Below are 15757 nucleotides of genomic sequence, written 5' to 3' on the forward strand. Positions count from 1 at the left end.
ACATGCTGGGACCTTTCATAATAATGGAGCTAAAGGACAAAAGGGCCATACTACAATCTAGAACAGGCAATACTAAGACGACGGCAAACATTGATCATCTCACACATTTCATTGAGCCAGAGGAGAGGGTTCCAACTAAGCTCAGAAGAATTGAGGGGCCCTCTCCTCTGACCTCACACCACAGCACAACAGGTCACAACACCCCTGATGCTGCCAGCACCCCTCCATTCCACTCTCCAGCCTCCTCTGCCACACAGTCGTGTACAAGTACCCCTCCATTAACACACTGTCCCATCTCTCCGGCAACTACCAGCTGCCACAGTGAACAGAAATCAAGCATCACACACCCTGACCAAAGCAATGGTATGTAAACCTATACGACATTTAACATAATGTATTGTATTCCATTATCATTCTGCTCTCTGTACCCTTTTTAATATACTCACTTATTTTCCTTTCCAGTGCCTGACTTCTGGGGAAAGGGAGTGATACTCTGGGCAAAGGTTGGACCCTATAAGTTATTCACATCGGATATCCAGAGCCTTGCCCCTGGAAGGGAATTGGAGAGTGAGGTATGTATCTAGCACTAAGCAGGCTATTAAAAGTTTGTTGAAACAGATTAGCCTATTAATGACGAAGTGAACTCTTTGCAGGTGTTGAATGCATATTTACAAGTAGTGTCAAGACAAGTGACATCTAAAGTCTTTGTCATAGACACTTCTGAAATAACAGCCATGTGGAATGACACATCCCCGGGGTTAAGAAAGATGAGCATCATTATTCAAATTCTAACAATGTCTTATTCAGAATGTTAAGTTCATTTTAACAACTGGACTTTTTGTAGCTGGTTGCTGCAAAATATGATGTACTTATTGGAGCAGTTTGCAAGGACAGACACTGGAAGCTGGTGGTAAGTGGACTTTTGTCCAAGTTTGTATGCCCATCTTTAGCACACCTAGACTCTTCATGTTTCATGCATATTTAGGAGTCATCTGTGTATTTTTAACAGGCTATGTACCCCAAGGAATGAAGGGCCCTGTTTGTTGACCCTTTTTCGTGCCACCAGTGCCCAGGTGAAGAAATGCAATGAAATGACAAGGTAGGCAAATCTTGGATGATCCCTTGTAAGTGCACCTATTATCTCTGGTGTGGCAGACTATTTCATATAGCCAACAAATCAGCATCTCACACTTTCACCCCTCTATCTTCATAATGTAGCGCAGGGGTATTCAACTAAAATTTAAAGAAGTCAAGTTAGAGAAAATGTCTTGAAGCAAAGGTCAGGAAGATATAATGTCTAAGTATGTAATGTGATATATATTTCAGTAGGCTAGTAGTTGTATCAACATCTGCATGTAATCAATACCTGACTGTCAAATCAAATGAATTCAGTACAATTCAAAAACTTTTTGACAATATTTATTGTCACATAACATAATAATAATAATATATATGTATGACTGCTGATATGTTTAATGTAACGGTTTTAATGGTTTAACGGTGGTTTAATGCCACGGTTTCTGAACCTATGAGACACACTGGTTTAGTGTTCCCAGTGGGAAGTATGAACAGAAATGAGTCTGTCCATTCCGGATTGAATGCTCTATTTTCGCTGTCCACGTTTCTTTTTTTGGAGAGCGCCATTCCTTCTTTATTTTACTCTCCCTTTCTCTGTCTCACCCGTCTGTATTTCTCCTTTTCTCCGTCACACTGGTCCTTTTCTCTGTCTCATCCGTTTGTATTTACCCTCTCTCTGTCTCACACGTCTTTTTCTCTCCCTTTCTCCGTCTCACTCGTCTTTTTCTCAGCTTTCTCTGTCTCACTCGTCTTTTTCTCTCCCTTTCTCCGTCTCACTCGTCTTTTTCTCAACTTTCACCGTCTCACCTGCCCTGCCTCCAACTCTCTCTCACCTGTCTGCACTGCGGAGTCGCAATGTTTCCTGCCTGGAATGCACAAACTTCATTGGCTGAGTTGTATCACGTGGTATGGCTTCACTCGCATGCAATTGGTCTGTGCGTTTCCTCAGCTACTAAACATTTACCGTAAAGACTACAAAAGCTGCGCCAGTTAAAATAGAGGCGCCCGTCAGGTTTTTAATCATAACCTTCTGTCTTGGCTGTAGGTCCGGGTCCGTATGGGACAGCTTCTGGGTCCGGACCTGGACTGCGGTTAGTGACCTCTGATGTAGAGCCTTCATCAGAAGGAGGAACATAAACATCTCCAAGTGGTCGTGTGATACAATTTCTCATCCCCACCAGCATGACACTACATCATGTGGGGTGCTGGTGTGTGTTTTCCAGTTTGTCAGTTAATCCATCTCTTTCAATGAGACAATTTACTTCAATCTGTATTCAAGGTGGCAGTGCATATATTAAGGGGACAGAGTGCAGACTTTCCGGTTGACATGGAGGCAGTCAACCAAATGAGAATGGAAATGGCCCAAATGCTGATTTCCGAGTCAGGTATGAATGTGATGGTCATGTGACGGTTACATAAATGCTTAACTAAATATACAGAAAATTCAATAACTATATTTGTGACAGATGCAATGGAGGATGTTTGCCATTTCTGTGGGGAGAAAAGCCCAGGAAATACTGCACAGACCCATGTTGACTGGGTAAGAAACCATAACTCAGCTCCATAATGTTGAATTTATTTTCACTTTGTGAGCCCAAAGTTTATTTTGTTTTTCAGATTGAATGCACGTCATGTACTAGATGGTTCCACTGGGTCTGTGTGGGGCAGATTAGATTAGATTGTTATATCATTCATTATTCCATGGACTAGGCTGTCCATCTGATTAATTCAGCTTATTGATGGCATCTATGAAAAATGTTCAACTTCAGAGGCACAACAAACTGGGCTTGTGTGGCTGCTATCACTGCAATAACAGTGGTCACAAGTTAATCTAGCAGAGGTATTTCAAAACCCAAAGATAACATACAGTTGTTTTTGCTTCCAAATAGGCTGTGTGTTTGGGTATATTGGTAGTTCTCAAAGCCACATTGCTCAGTGGTGTAGCACAATGTACTGTAAGTATTCCTTTATATTTAACACCCAGTGTCGAAACCCGGGTGGGGAGTTTTTATTTTGAAGAAAATACATCAAAATATGGTTAAGAATATTTCTGATCCCAAAGTTTCATTGAACTCTATAAACCATAAGCTGAATTAACCAGATGGATAGTCTAGTCTGTGAAATTATGAGTGATATACAATCATAATCAGACATTTACAAGGTCAGCAAAGTTTCCTCTCTGTGATTTGAACATCTGCTGTCGCCATGGGAAACTCCCAACGGTTACAAATAAAGGTAACCAGTTAACAGGAAAACCAGTTGATTTGTAACACCGGTGAAAAAAACATCTTGAACGATGAACACTGGAGTAATCCTATCCCTGAGAAGCTGGTTGTTCAACAATGAAGACAACAACTCCCATGATCCCTTGCTACTTCACACCATCATCACACTCCATCTTTTGTTATTGTTTTGATTGAGAGACCTCTAGAGGCTGAAATTACATATTGTGCGTTTAACTCTTAGAATTTACACAGGGGTTACATCAGCAGCAAAGATCAGTTTGCAGTATTTTGGAATCATAACAGAAACACACAACGGACGTAGTTCTTGATCTTGACATGAACAGAGAAAGAAGAAGAGAGAATCAGAGAGGGGATGGAGACAGAGGACGGTGGGCCAGTAAAACAGAATATATTCTGGTTGTTGCAGGAAATGTGGTCGGCTTGGGCAATGTTTGGAGATTTCCTTATCTCTGCTACAAGAACGGAGGAGGTAAATCATACAAATTCTGAATCTACTGAAGAGTTGATTACATGATCATCCATATCTCTGTATTTATATACCTATAGGTGCCTTTCTGGTGCCATATGGTCTGTTAGCTGTGGTGGTTGGGATACCGCTGTTCCTTCTGGAGAGTACAGTTGGTCAGTACACCCAGGAAGGATTCGTCACCTGTTGGAGGAAATTTTGTCCACTTGCACAAGGTGAGTTGATTTATGTTGAGCTAAAAAGGTGACAATCAACAGATGATGAAAAACATCTAAGTTTCACTTTTTACATGAAATGATAAGGAATCAAATTGTTTGTGTCTCAAACTAACTCTGAATATGTTGCTCAAATGAATATCTAAACTAGATCTAAAGATTTAAAACTATTTTAACTTAACTAATAACTATTTTTCTGTATTTTAGGAATTGGATATGGACATTTGGTGTTGAAACTTTATGACTTCAGCTACATTATTATCCAAGTCTGGGCTCTCTTCTGCCTGGTGTTCTCATTCAGATCCCAGCTCCCCTGGGTCACCTGTGACAACACCTGGAATACAGGTAAAGGTTTGACTGTAGTTTACTTTTCATTATATAAAAATGTTAGATAAACAGGGCATTACAGTAGTCAAGGTGAGATTAAATAAAATCATGTAATGTGGTGAAACAGCAAAATTAAGGAGCAAATGAGGACAGAGTGTCAAGGAAACAACAGAAAACAGAGGAATGAATGTGTTATCTGCATTTTTATCTGAGGACAGTATGACACTTTAAGAGATAAGTGTCTGCATTATAGATTTTAACTGTAGATACTGCAGAAAACACCGATCATTGAGGTCAAAGTTAGCTTTAAGCTCATTAAATCTGATTATTCTCTCCTGCTTTAAGATTTGGCCTAGGTTCTTAACATTATGGCTTCCCCATTCCTTATTAATAAGAGTCTTCCTTCCAGCAGCGAATAATGGGTTCACCCATAATGGACATGAAAGCAAAAGTATTCCATCAATTGCACATTTCTTTTCAATTATTTTTGCTATTTCACATGAAAAACTGATAATTGGGTTCTTAATATTTATATTGAGCTTTGTACAATACCACAAAGAAGAAAGGGATACTTGTTTTTTGCTCTCACCAACAATTTTTTGTTCCATCCATTTCCAACTGCCGGCCTCACACTGTTCATGACAGGCCCAGAGCATAGGGTATTTGCCATTAAAAGCCTCTACCCCACAAGGACAGCGGAAGTGTTCCCCATCTGGCAAGATCTTCTATGATTGTTTTAATCAATTTAGGACCATTTATCTCAAATATCTTCTCAATGGGGGAGATGATATTGATACCAAGATATTTCAGTCCCTCTTTCTTCCAGACTACCTTTGGGTAAGATGAGCTGGAAAAGTCATCCAGTTGAAAGATTTCCAAACTCATTTATGAGCTTAAATACGTGTGGGGTTGAGGTTGCTGGATTTGAGAGTATTAATAATATATCATCTGCATATAAATTTAACTTAAAATCATAACCATATATATTAATACCACTTATTTGTTGGTTAGCTCTAATATCACATGCTAAGGGTTCCAATGACAATATAAAAATTATTGGTGAGACTGGACATCCTTGCCTTGTTGATCTAGTTAGCTCAAAGGGTGAGGACACAATTCCATTTGTTTTCACACAGGCAAGTGGTTTGTGATACAGTGCCCTAATCCACTGCATACATATAGGTCCAAAGCCATATCTTCCTAAAGTATAAAATAAATATGGCCATTTGATCCTGTCAAATGCTTTTTCAGCATCCAGCGATAACATTACTGCTGGATGCTGAAGTGAAGCGGCTCTATGTATTATCTGAAAGAGCCTTCTCATGTTGGTTGCTGCACGACGGCCTTTAAAAAACCCTACTTGATCAAAATGGACCAATGAGGGAACCACTCTTTCAAGACGTATTGCAAGCATTTCAGCAAATAATTTGTAGTCATTGTTAAGCAAACTAAGAGGTCTGTAGTTACTCATTTGCATATGATCTTTGCCAGGTTTGGGTATTGTTGAAATTACAGCTGTTCGCATGCTGACAGGCATTGATTTAGACATTATAATATCATTATATAACATTTTAAGAAAGGGAGTCAAGATATCTTGAAAGCGTTTATAGAACTCAATACTTAAACCATCATCTCTTGGTGTCTTACCGTTAGACAAACACTTGATAGCCAATTTTACCTAATAAGTCATGTATTCAAGTTTGAAGCCGATACCATTAACGCCCTAGGAGGAGATAGCGTTTGTTCGGGGTCCAAAATTGGGGAAAAGTTGTACTTTCATGTCTGTGGACTTCCTGTTGAATTTAGGTCAGGGGTGTCAGCATATGATTTATAGGTCTTGATGAGATGTATAATTGAGTTTTGGTTTGATCTCTCTACGACATTCCTACAGGCCGTGGCGGCCATTTTAGATACATAGGTGGTGCTATTGAGCACATTTTGGCACTTTAGGGGATCATTTTGACATTTTATCAAATTTTTCACCAGACCTGATGTGTGTGCCAAATTTGGTGAGTTTTTGAGCATGTTTAGGGGGTCAAATTAAGGGTTGAATTGGCGGATTAATAAAAAAGAAAGAAACAAACAAACAAACACACGAAATACAATAGGGTCTTCGCCCCTTTGGAGCTCAGGCCCTAATGATGAAACTGGACATTTTTTTAAGCAGAAAATAATAAAATTCACCAATAGCACAATAAAGCATTACAAACATTAGAGGAAAGTTTTGTACTTTCTGAACTTGTTGAACTTTCTCATCAGTAACCGCTTGTTTTTTATGTCATACAACTAGTAACAACAGCTTGCAGTTTATCTGTCAATTCTTCACTAGTTGTTCTGTTCTCTCCCTGTTGTCAAATGTTCTCTGTTAGTTTGTAGTAGTAATTCCTCACATTTATCATTGTCATTTGTTCTCTAAACCAGTGAACTGTATGGGTCTTCAGACTTTGGATTCTATGTCGCCAAATGTGACGATAAATCAGACCATGTTGACCAACACCACCTCTGCTGCCACTGAGTTTTGGGAGTGAGTCTAATGTTCTTTTAATGTTCCTTTAAAGCTGTCTTAGGTTTGCATAATGTCTTGTGATTGATGTTTGATGATGTCACCCGAGTCATCTCAGCTCTGGCTTGGACAAAACAAATTTATAACAGAAAGCCTGCATTTCAAACTTGGGCTGTGGAGTATGAAAGACATGGACATACAAAGAGGCATGGAGATTATAATGAAAGATGCTAATGAGTTGCATTATGGGAAATGTAGGATTCAGTGTTTTTGCAGTTTAATTTTTTTTTCAATCTGTCTTTTCAACTTTATAAAAGTGCACTAATAAATTACACAATCGTAGATGACCTTCACATTTTGCCACCATCCAGTGTAGTAAACAGTCTCACGTTATGTCGATGTGTAATTTCTCTTCTCCTCAGACGGAGAGTGCTGGCCATGTCTGGAGGCATTGAGGAGCTGGGCAGTGTGAGATGGGAGCTGGTTTTGTGTCTTCTGGCCAGCTGGGTGTTCACATACTTCAGTATCTGGAAAAGTGTCAGATCCTCTGCAAAGGTGAGTTGATATTGATATAGGATTTTATCCTAAATGTTTCACTTGTGGTAGATACAGTAGAAACCACTGTTAATATTTAACTTATTTTCATTAATTAAATTCAGTCGGTTGCTCACCTCAAACTCCCTGTGCATTTTAGAACTGATTTAAATATTTTGATTACAATTTTTAGGCTTTGCATGGTCAGGCCCCTGGTTATAACATTGATATCCCTTATGAGCTACAGCACAGCCTGAGATTCCACAGTAACTACGTTTGCCAACACAACATCATTTGGAAGAAAATTTAGTATATAAACATAATTTCTAGGAAACAGGGTTGAAACTCATGTTCATTGGAAAGCCTTTTTTATAAAAAATGCAGCTATATTTTTATCCTTTTTTAATTCTTATCTTCGCATGGTCCTCATTGTTTCACTGTTTTATTTTGTCATAGTTGTAAATACTAATTAAAATGTAATTATTTTAGCATGTTTATGCTGTACTCTTTTTGTTATGCACTTTGCAATTGTATTTAGAAAAGTGCTATATAATGTAAATATAATTTTAATTATTAATAGTAATTCCCATTAATTCTGATTATGACAAAAAAGATGATGTTAAAATTGTGTTTTTTTTAAGGTAGCATACTTCACTGCCACCTTCCCCTACGTGATGCTCCTGATATTGCTCATCAGGGGATTGACTCTACCTGGAGCTTGGGAAGGGATCTACTACTACATGTATCCAGATTTGAACGGCCTGGCAAACCTTGAGGTATTTTATATTGATACCATGTACAGCACATTGAGTCATTTTAGGTCATGTGAGAGAAAGACTGTCCAGAGTGGTTGGCAATCCACCAGTCACAAGTAATATTTCTAACTCGCGGGTCCAATTAGATCATCTGGATCCAGTTCAAAAACAGTTCTGAAGAGTTTATTTAGACACTTTAACATTCATCTAGTTAGTTAATGTATTTGAATCTATGATGGGAGCTTGGCTACAGGAGACCTCAGGCTAGATGACAATTTTTGTTGTCCAGGTGATGCTGCCTGCAGGGGAGCAGCAAGTGGAGCCCACTCTGGAAAAAGTCTCACTAGAGAATTAAGTGTACATGCTACTTTTATTTCAGTATGCAGGACTCCCCACCACATATATATTATATTTATTTGTTATATTACAGGTCTGGATGGAGGCAGGATCTCAAATATGCTTCTCCTACAGCCTGACTGCAGGAACTCTCAATGTTTTGAGCAGCTATAATGACTACAAGAACAACTGCTACAAGTAAGTATAAGCAGCAAAACACAATAAGTTTTATAAGAGCACTTTAACTAAAATGTGTCTCTGATGTTTGAATAAGTTAAAGTCTAAGTTAGAGTTAATTGTCACAAGCAAAATAACAAATACAGTCGATGCAGTTCACAATGCATTAATATTACAATAAATCATCACTTGTTTTCACATCACCATTTTAAATAGCTTATATACCATGCAAATGTCTGCTCTTTGACAAGGTATTCTGTCTTAATGTGACCTCTAGGGACTGTTTCTGGCTCTGTCTGCTGAACAGTGGGACCAGTTTTGTTGCCGGATTTGTTGTCTTCTCTGTACTTGGATTCTTGGCTCAGAAAAAGGGTGTTACTGTCGACGCTGTGGCTGAGTCTGGTATATTCAAAGATTTAAAATGTGTTTATTTTTGAATATCTTTTAGCTCAAGGCTAGTCTCCCAAGAGTTCATGTTAAAATCACAATAGAAATATTTTCATAAACACTATGTAGCAAACATACACATACTCACACTCAAAGTTATACAGATAAAGGATGTGGCAGGCAATTTTCTATATATTTTCTATATTTGTCTTATTGTCAACAAATTTCATATATTCATGTAATCTCATGTGTATGAAGCCTGCTGTAGACTTCTGTTGTTGTCCAGAAACTATTAAAAACACATCAATGAGCCTCACCGTTGCACTGGGTGACATGTTCCTTTGGCCTGAAGATTGTGGTTGCATTAGTTTGTTAAGAAACGGCTTCAAAGACAATAAGTACACTGTTAATTTCTCAAAGAACTTCATTAAGTCAGGTCAAGATGTCATGTCATGTACCACAAAAAGGTGTGATTGCTGGAAGAAGATTGTTCTTCTCACTCTTTATTCTTATTCCGTCTTCTGTACATTTTTTGCTGTGTTTCAACTGCTGCATACTTTGTGCTATAAAAAACATTCAACTGTCAATCTGTGCAACTCATTCAGCAGATGTGTGCTTGCATTTTTCCGAAATGTAACACGTTTCAGCGATTTTATATAATTTTTTAAAACATGAAAAATTTATAATGGCAGTCTATGGGACTGAGTTGGAACCTTGGTCACTTTGACACTCAACTGCCCGGAAGTCCCTTATCGTACAGACACCATTCAAACTTTAAAATGTTCACAAAACTTTGAACTTTATCAAAGTTATCAGATTGTTTAGTGATATCTTTTGTAGTTTTTCAGCAATTTAAGCCCAAAGTCAGGGGTTTTGAGGACTTTTTCAGGTCTCACCAGTGTGTCATGTGATCAGGCACAGTGGAGAGCACAGATATTTTTAGGCCCGAAATGTTTTTCTAAACTGCTGTCACTCCCACAATTTTAACTCCTCACGCACATATCTTGCCTCAGTATGTTGCCACAAGCCTCCTCTCTCTCACAATGTAAATACATTTCACATAGGACTTATAGTTTTTGACATCTGAACCTTAATTGATAGAGAGTCGCTGTCATGTTCTCATTGACTGCAATACAGTCTGCAGGATGTGTGTCTTCTCTCACTGCAGTTTCTTAAACTTACAGATTCTCTCTTCCTTCAAACACTTTTTACACATATCATTCATTCTCATGTTAAACTAGTCTTGCTTTCACTAATGATGTACAAATCTCTGGGCTTCAAGCTCTGGTTTGAGACAAATACATTTTCCTCATCAAAATGGAGATTTTTTCCTCTCATTTTTGTGAATGTCTGTTGGCTCAGTGGTTTAAAGCACTGCTCTCATGATCAGCAATACCTTAGATGACAACGTTGTGTGTTTGATACTTGCTCACTGCAGTGCTCCTCATAATATTGCTCTCATGTACAAAGTTGCCACACATCTTTATCCTGTACCAGAATTCAATTCCTCTCTAGCTCACCTTAACATTACTACCTAAAATATGGATTGATATGCTTGTTAAATACATCTTTTCCTGCACTACACAGCATGTGTGAGTAGTCCAGTGGTTTAAGGTCATGTCATTTCTGAACTCCTTTTAGATCCAAAGGTTGTGAGTTTGAGCCCTGCTTTGGGCAGAACTCAGTAGAGATGAAGGAGTCCAGGTGATGTCAATCTCTGAGCTGAGCTGTGCTGAGCTGAGCTGAGTTGCTTTGTCAATTTTCAGAAATTGCATTTTCTAGTTAATTTGTGGTTTGGCTCTGCACATAAGATTTGTTGACAGTAAATAAAATATAGAAAATTGGCCATATCCTTTATATTGAAATGAAATGTGTTCAGTTATGAAATACAGCTACAGAAAGAATGTACTTTCCAACTTGTTTATTTCCAATCCACAGGTCCAGGTTTGGCCTTCATTGTTTACCCACAGGCAACAGCTACGATGCCTTTACCGCAGTTCTGGACTGTCTGCTTTTTCCTGATGATGATTTTCCTCTGTGTTGACACACATGTATGTTGTTTTGTGGTATTACCTTCTGATTGATAACTAATGCATTGCAGGCACAAACTAATGTAGTTGTTTTTTATTTTGTCTCCAGTTTGTGACAGTTGAGTGTTTTGTCACCTCAGTGAGTGACTTGTTTCCGAAGCTGTTTCGTAAACCAGGAAGACATGAGATCTTTGTCCTCGTCGTTTGTTCATCCTTCTTCCTCATACATCTGACTTTGGTCACTGAGGTGAATAAAATAAGTCCATGAAAACACATTGAAACAACACACAATCTGTTTTCAAAACATTTTCTCAAATTCAAATCTTGTCTCTTCTGGCTCTAGGGAGGGATTTACCTATTCCAGCTTATTGATTATTATAGTTGTACCAGAGCTTTTCATTATTTCATGGCTTTATCTGAGTGTCTGGCTCTGGCTTGGGGTTTTGGTAAGCAAAAAAGCATTTATATTATATCCTATTTTCATGATATGATCTGACTATTTGTATCTGACTATCTGTGCTTCAAATATTTTTGTTTTCAGTAATAAGTCATGAGATTATATCTTTGTTCATATTGTCCCATGTCACAAAATAGGACAAATAGAAACGCTTCTAATTTGAGTGTTTGTTATTATTTAATTTTAGATAGCTTTGGCCAGACTGGTTGCATTTCCTGAATGTAACCAAATGTTTCAAAGTGACTGTTTATCTTGTCCGTCTTATTCACAGTCATTCACATTTTAGCAACAATACCCTGCAATACTAATAAAAACCTCCATATGACTTTGAAACCTGCAACTTAGAGATCACATGCAAATCCCAGATCCAACGCAGAAACAGGTCTAATCTAAATTCCCATCAGGTGCTGACCGTGTTATTAACATCATTGAGGACATGACTGGACAGAGACCATCTGTTTTCTTCAAAGTGTGCTGGAGATACATCATTCCTCTGCTGTCACTGGTAAGTCAGAAAAGGTTTAATAGACTGTATTTAGTTCCATTACCTAAATAAAATAAATGACATTTTGTGCTGAAAACCTTTGGCTACTTTTAACTGTTTCTGTACTTATTCATCTCTTCTTTTTTCATGAAATTCTGTTTTGTTCCCTCTGGAAAAAAAACCTATCCCCATACATTCTTAGATTTCCTTCATGCTGTACCTGGTTGATTACACACACCTCAGGATTAACGACAGCTACGTTTACCCCAACTGGGCCTACGCTCTTGGCTGGACCATGACACTCTCCTCTGTTCTCATGGTGCCACTGTGGGCAGCTGGACAGATGTGTTTGACAGCAGGCACCTTCAGACAGGTCAGTGTTCAAAAGAATTTCCTGCAACTCTGGATGCCTCTTTTTCTGATTTATGATTTCAACTTAAGTTTTATATCTACTGAGGGATGCTCTGCAAGATGAGAAGAAAAAGAGAAAGACTCATGACATTCTCTTATCCAAATCCAAATGGTCTTGTTGAGTGTCCCAATGATTAAAGTTGTGTGTAAACTTACTCACTCATCTTTTTTCCAGCGTTTGTCTGTCCTTTGTCATCCTGTTGAAGATCCAGTCTCACAGAGAAGAAATTTGGAAGAGGATGGGATACATATGGAGCTGAGGACGTTTGGAGAGACATCTTAGTCACATCAGCTAGACACTTCTTCTGTCATTGTTTAAAGAGGACCTGTTATTCTTATTTCCAGCTCTATATTTTTATTTTCTTACTCCACTAGAGTAGCTTTGCATGATTCACAATTTACACTCCTTGTTCATCTTATGCTGGCCCTTTATGCAGCCCCTCAGTTCAGCCTCTGCCTCTAACAGGCAGTCTTAGCTCCTGTCTCTTTGAGACCCCCTCCTGATGAGCCCACTGTGCTCTGATTGTCCAGTTTTCCGGAAGCTGCCAAGGGGCAGCCGTATCAGTGTCGTATTAAGTTACCGACCGATGCAAACTACACATTTCCTGCTTTACACCATCAAATTAAAAGCTTTTAAATGACTAAATAATTGGAGACTTTTATTTTGAAGAATTTACAGGATGTGAAATGTGTTCCTCACTGAATTAGCAGAGCTTCGTTAGTGGCGCTAAAAACCGGTCAAAATAACAAGATATCGATATATTTGGAGCTCTTTGTTCAGCATCTCAGTTAGAAATAATGCAGGGAGGAATAGTACAAGCAGAAACAGCCACAGGGATGATGATGTTTGATGAAGACCTGCAGACAACCAGCGTACATCCAACAAGTAAACTACTTATTTTACTTTGCTGTGCTGGGTAATGGAAAAATACTTACAGTGTGCCAGCTTGACTTGAGTCATGACACAAGTAGAAGTTGAAGTCTCGGGCTGAAAGTAGAAAAAACTGGTGGAAATCAAGCATTCAGAGTAGTCTGAAGTCAGTGCTTTTTGCTCACCGGGATTACTTCTACATACATTTACCTCATTATTTGACACTGTGGTCACTTTTAACATGAACATCCGTCATTGTAACATCATATATATGACTGAAAATAAGAAAAAGCATAATAGGTCCCCTTTAAGCTCATAGTTTTCAGTGTGGCTAAGATTTATTTAGACACCGTAATTCCCAGTAATAGGTTTTTAGGTTAGTTTGTCTATGCAAAGTCATGATTGTAAGTACCTTGCATTCTTAGTTTTCATAGCACCTTCAATCTAACTAATCTAGGCTGTTTCTAGACTTAATCCAAGAGATTAGGTGGTGTAGAAATGCAGGAAATTTGTTTTAAATTAAAAAAAAATTTCTAATTGAGGACCCCCGGACACCCCTCCCAGTTATGTATCTTTCCAAGTTGTTCCTGGTTCCAAACTATAATCTCCTTATAACTGCTTAAATGCTTTGCGTTCCATGCTACATGTTTCTGGGCATGTGTTTTAACACATTACAGTGTAAATTTAATGGTTTGGTTTATTTGCTCTGCCCTCCAGTTGTTGTGGTACACTGTAGCTAAATGTATTTTACCAGTACAGCAGAGTGAGCATTAAAGGACAATACCAGTTTTAACATGTCTCAGCCTCTTCAAATCGTGTACTTTGCATCACTGCAAATCATTGATCAAACTATACCACTGTGTTTCACTTTTTCCAGGCATCTGCTGGTTTCTGTTGATTTCCATAAGATATGAAAGTCATTAAGCAGACTCTATCCATTTGAACATCAAGTCAGAGTGCAATTATTTTTGTCAAAGTTACATTACTGTTGTGAGATAATGAATGAATGAATTTATTGAATTACTCTGTCCAAAGATCTCAAAGTACGTACCAGCTCGTACTTTACTAAGAGGTCAGATATAGCAGGGAGAGAGGCCATGAAGAGCCCTAAAAGTAATTAATAGGATCTTAAAAAACTATTCTGAAACATACTAGGAGCCGATGTAAAGAGGCTAAAACAGGAGTGATGTCTCTTGGTTCTGGTTAAAAGCCTGGCAGCTGACAGTCAGCAGTCAATCAGCAGATTTTTGGTTCAGGCAAATAAAAAAAGCTGTTGCAATAATCCAGGTGTGATGAGATGAAGGCATAGAAATTGTCTTACACCCAAAGGTTCCCAGCCCACATGGGCTTACAAGACACTACAAGATTCAAGAGAAAATAAAAAAGAAAGCAAGCCTATACATGGTATGATATGAACAATCCTATCAATATTTTTGCTGAGGAATGATACTTGAGATCGGCTTATAATTATTAATTGTGAGGGGTTAAGGATGAGCTTCTTTAGTGAGAAGTTGATCAAGAGAGAAAGTAGAACAATTGACGGTAAATTATGTTTTGCAAGCGTTGTTTTTTTAGGTCAAGTGCAGTAAGTTTGACAATCACAGAATGAACATGAAGAACTCTCATTACACACAATCCCACCACAACCGTTTCAAAGATGACAGCTTTTTCCTCAATGCCTCCGCACATGGCCAATATTTGAGGTGAGGAGAAATGTAAAGATCCCCTCCAGACATTTTTAAGATTTATAAAAACAGGATGTTTTGAAAAATCATTTGTGTCTGATATGATTTTTCCATTAAAAATTCAGTTATCTGGTAAGCAATTTCTAATATTCCACCTGCTCCTTCTCCGTCATTGAAAAATCCAGAATCTATGACTATCCAAATATTTTTAATTTCAAAATGGATACAAGATTCCCTGAAGTCTATTCTTGAGGCTTCAAGTTTCCACATCAAATGTGTGTAAGTTGCATACTGGACCATGACTGGCTTCAAGCTGGTTGTGATTGTAAAAATCATACTCATAGGCACACACCTTATACTCAGATTTATTGTCAGCACAGAGAAAGTTTACAATTCTGCAGATAAATGTGAAAAAATCCTTCTAGTGTCACTCTGCACATTCGTCATTCTGCACAGTGATGCTCAAACAGTCAGTGAAGTAACAATAACAACACATTGTTGAGTGGAGGGAGACTTTATACATGATGTGACAAACTGCTGACTGAAAAAATAACATGAAATTAAATCTAATAACCAGTGCTATTATATGACAAATGTTAAAGGTAATTTCTGATGTAATTTGAGGTTTTGGCCATTTAGGATGACTAATATTTTAATAATTTTATTTACTAATATTTTCTTTTCAAAATGTCATTGTAGCATGTTCTACTTAAATATACACTTGTTGGAAACTGACACTAAACATGGTGTATGATGTGACAAAATACACAGGACCACCATTTTTAAGAATTATTTT

General features: G+C 38.0%; 1 protein-coding gene across 2 annotated transcripts; it reads left to right on the forward strand.

Annotated features, from left to right (window-relative positions):
- Positions 1-1038: 1038 nt before the first annotated feature.
- LOC137194585 (sodium- and chloride-dependent betaine transporter-like) lies at positions 1039-14069 on the forward strand. Of its 2 annotated transcripts, none has more exons than XM_067606623.1 (17): positions 1039-1099; positions 2123-2462; positions 2544-2617; positions 2695-3792; positions 3870-4004; positions 4212-4349; positions 6753-6855; positions 7257-7389; positions 8010-8144; positions 8554-8657; positions 8914-9038; positions 10962-11074; positions 11163-11300; positions 11397-11499; positions 11915-12015; positions 12197-12367; positions 12581-14069. In XM_067606623.1, exons 4-17 carry the CDS (start codon positions 3639-3641, stop codon positions 12686-12688), a joined length of 1761 nt encoding a protein of 586 aa, XP_067462724.1. In that variant the 5' UTR covers positions 1039-1099; positions 2123-2462; positions 2544-2617; positions 2695-3638; the 3' UTR covers positions 12689-14069. The 2 variants fall into 2 exon arrangements, with proteins under 2 accessions (XP_067462724.1, XP_067462723.1); XM_067606622.1 differs by having other exon boundaries at positions 3647-3792.
- Positions 14070-15757: the final 1688 nt, after the last annotated feature.

The sequence above is a fragment of the Thunnus thynnus genome, chromosome 12 (genome assembly GCF_963924715.1).
Source record: "Thunnus thynnus chromosome 12, fThuThy2.1, whole genome shotgun sequence".
Taxonomy (NCBI): Eukaryota; Metazoa; Chordata; class Actinopteri; order Scombriformes; family Scombridae; genus Thunnus; species Thunnus thynnus.

What these genes read in the sequence shown, in the direction of transcription:
- LOC137194585 (XM_067606622.1), top strand. Translation starts at nt 2,544, where the DNA reads ATGCAATGGAGGATGTTTGCCATTTCTGTGGGGAGAAAAGCCCAGGAA. An exon ending in ATTTTGTCCACTTGCACAAG is followed by an intron (nt 4,005 to 4,211) that starts GTGAGTTGATTT and finishes TCTGTATTTTAG; the next exon opens with GAATTGGATATGGACATTTG. An exon ending in CAGCAGGCACCTTCAGACAG is followed by an intron (nt 12,368 to 12,580) that starts GTCAGTGTTCAA and finishes TCTTTTTTCCAG; the next exon opens with CGTTTGTCTGTCCTTTGTCA.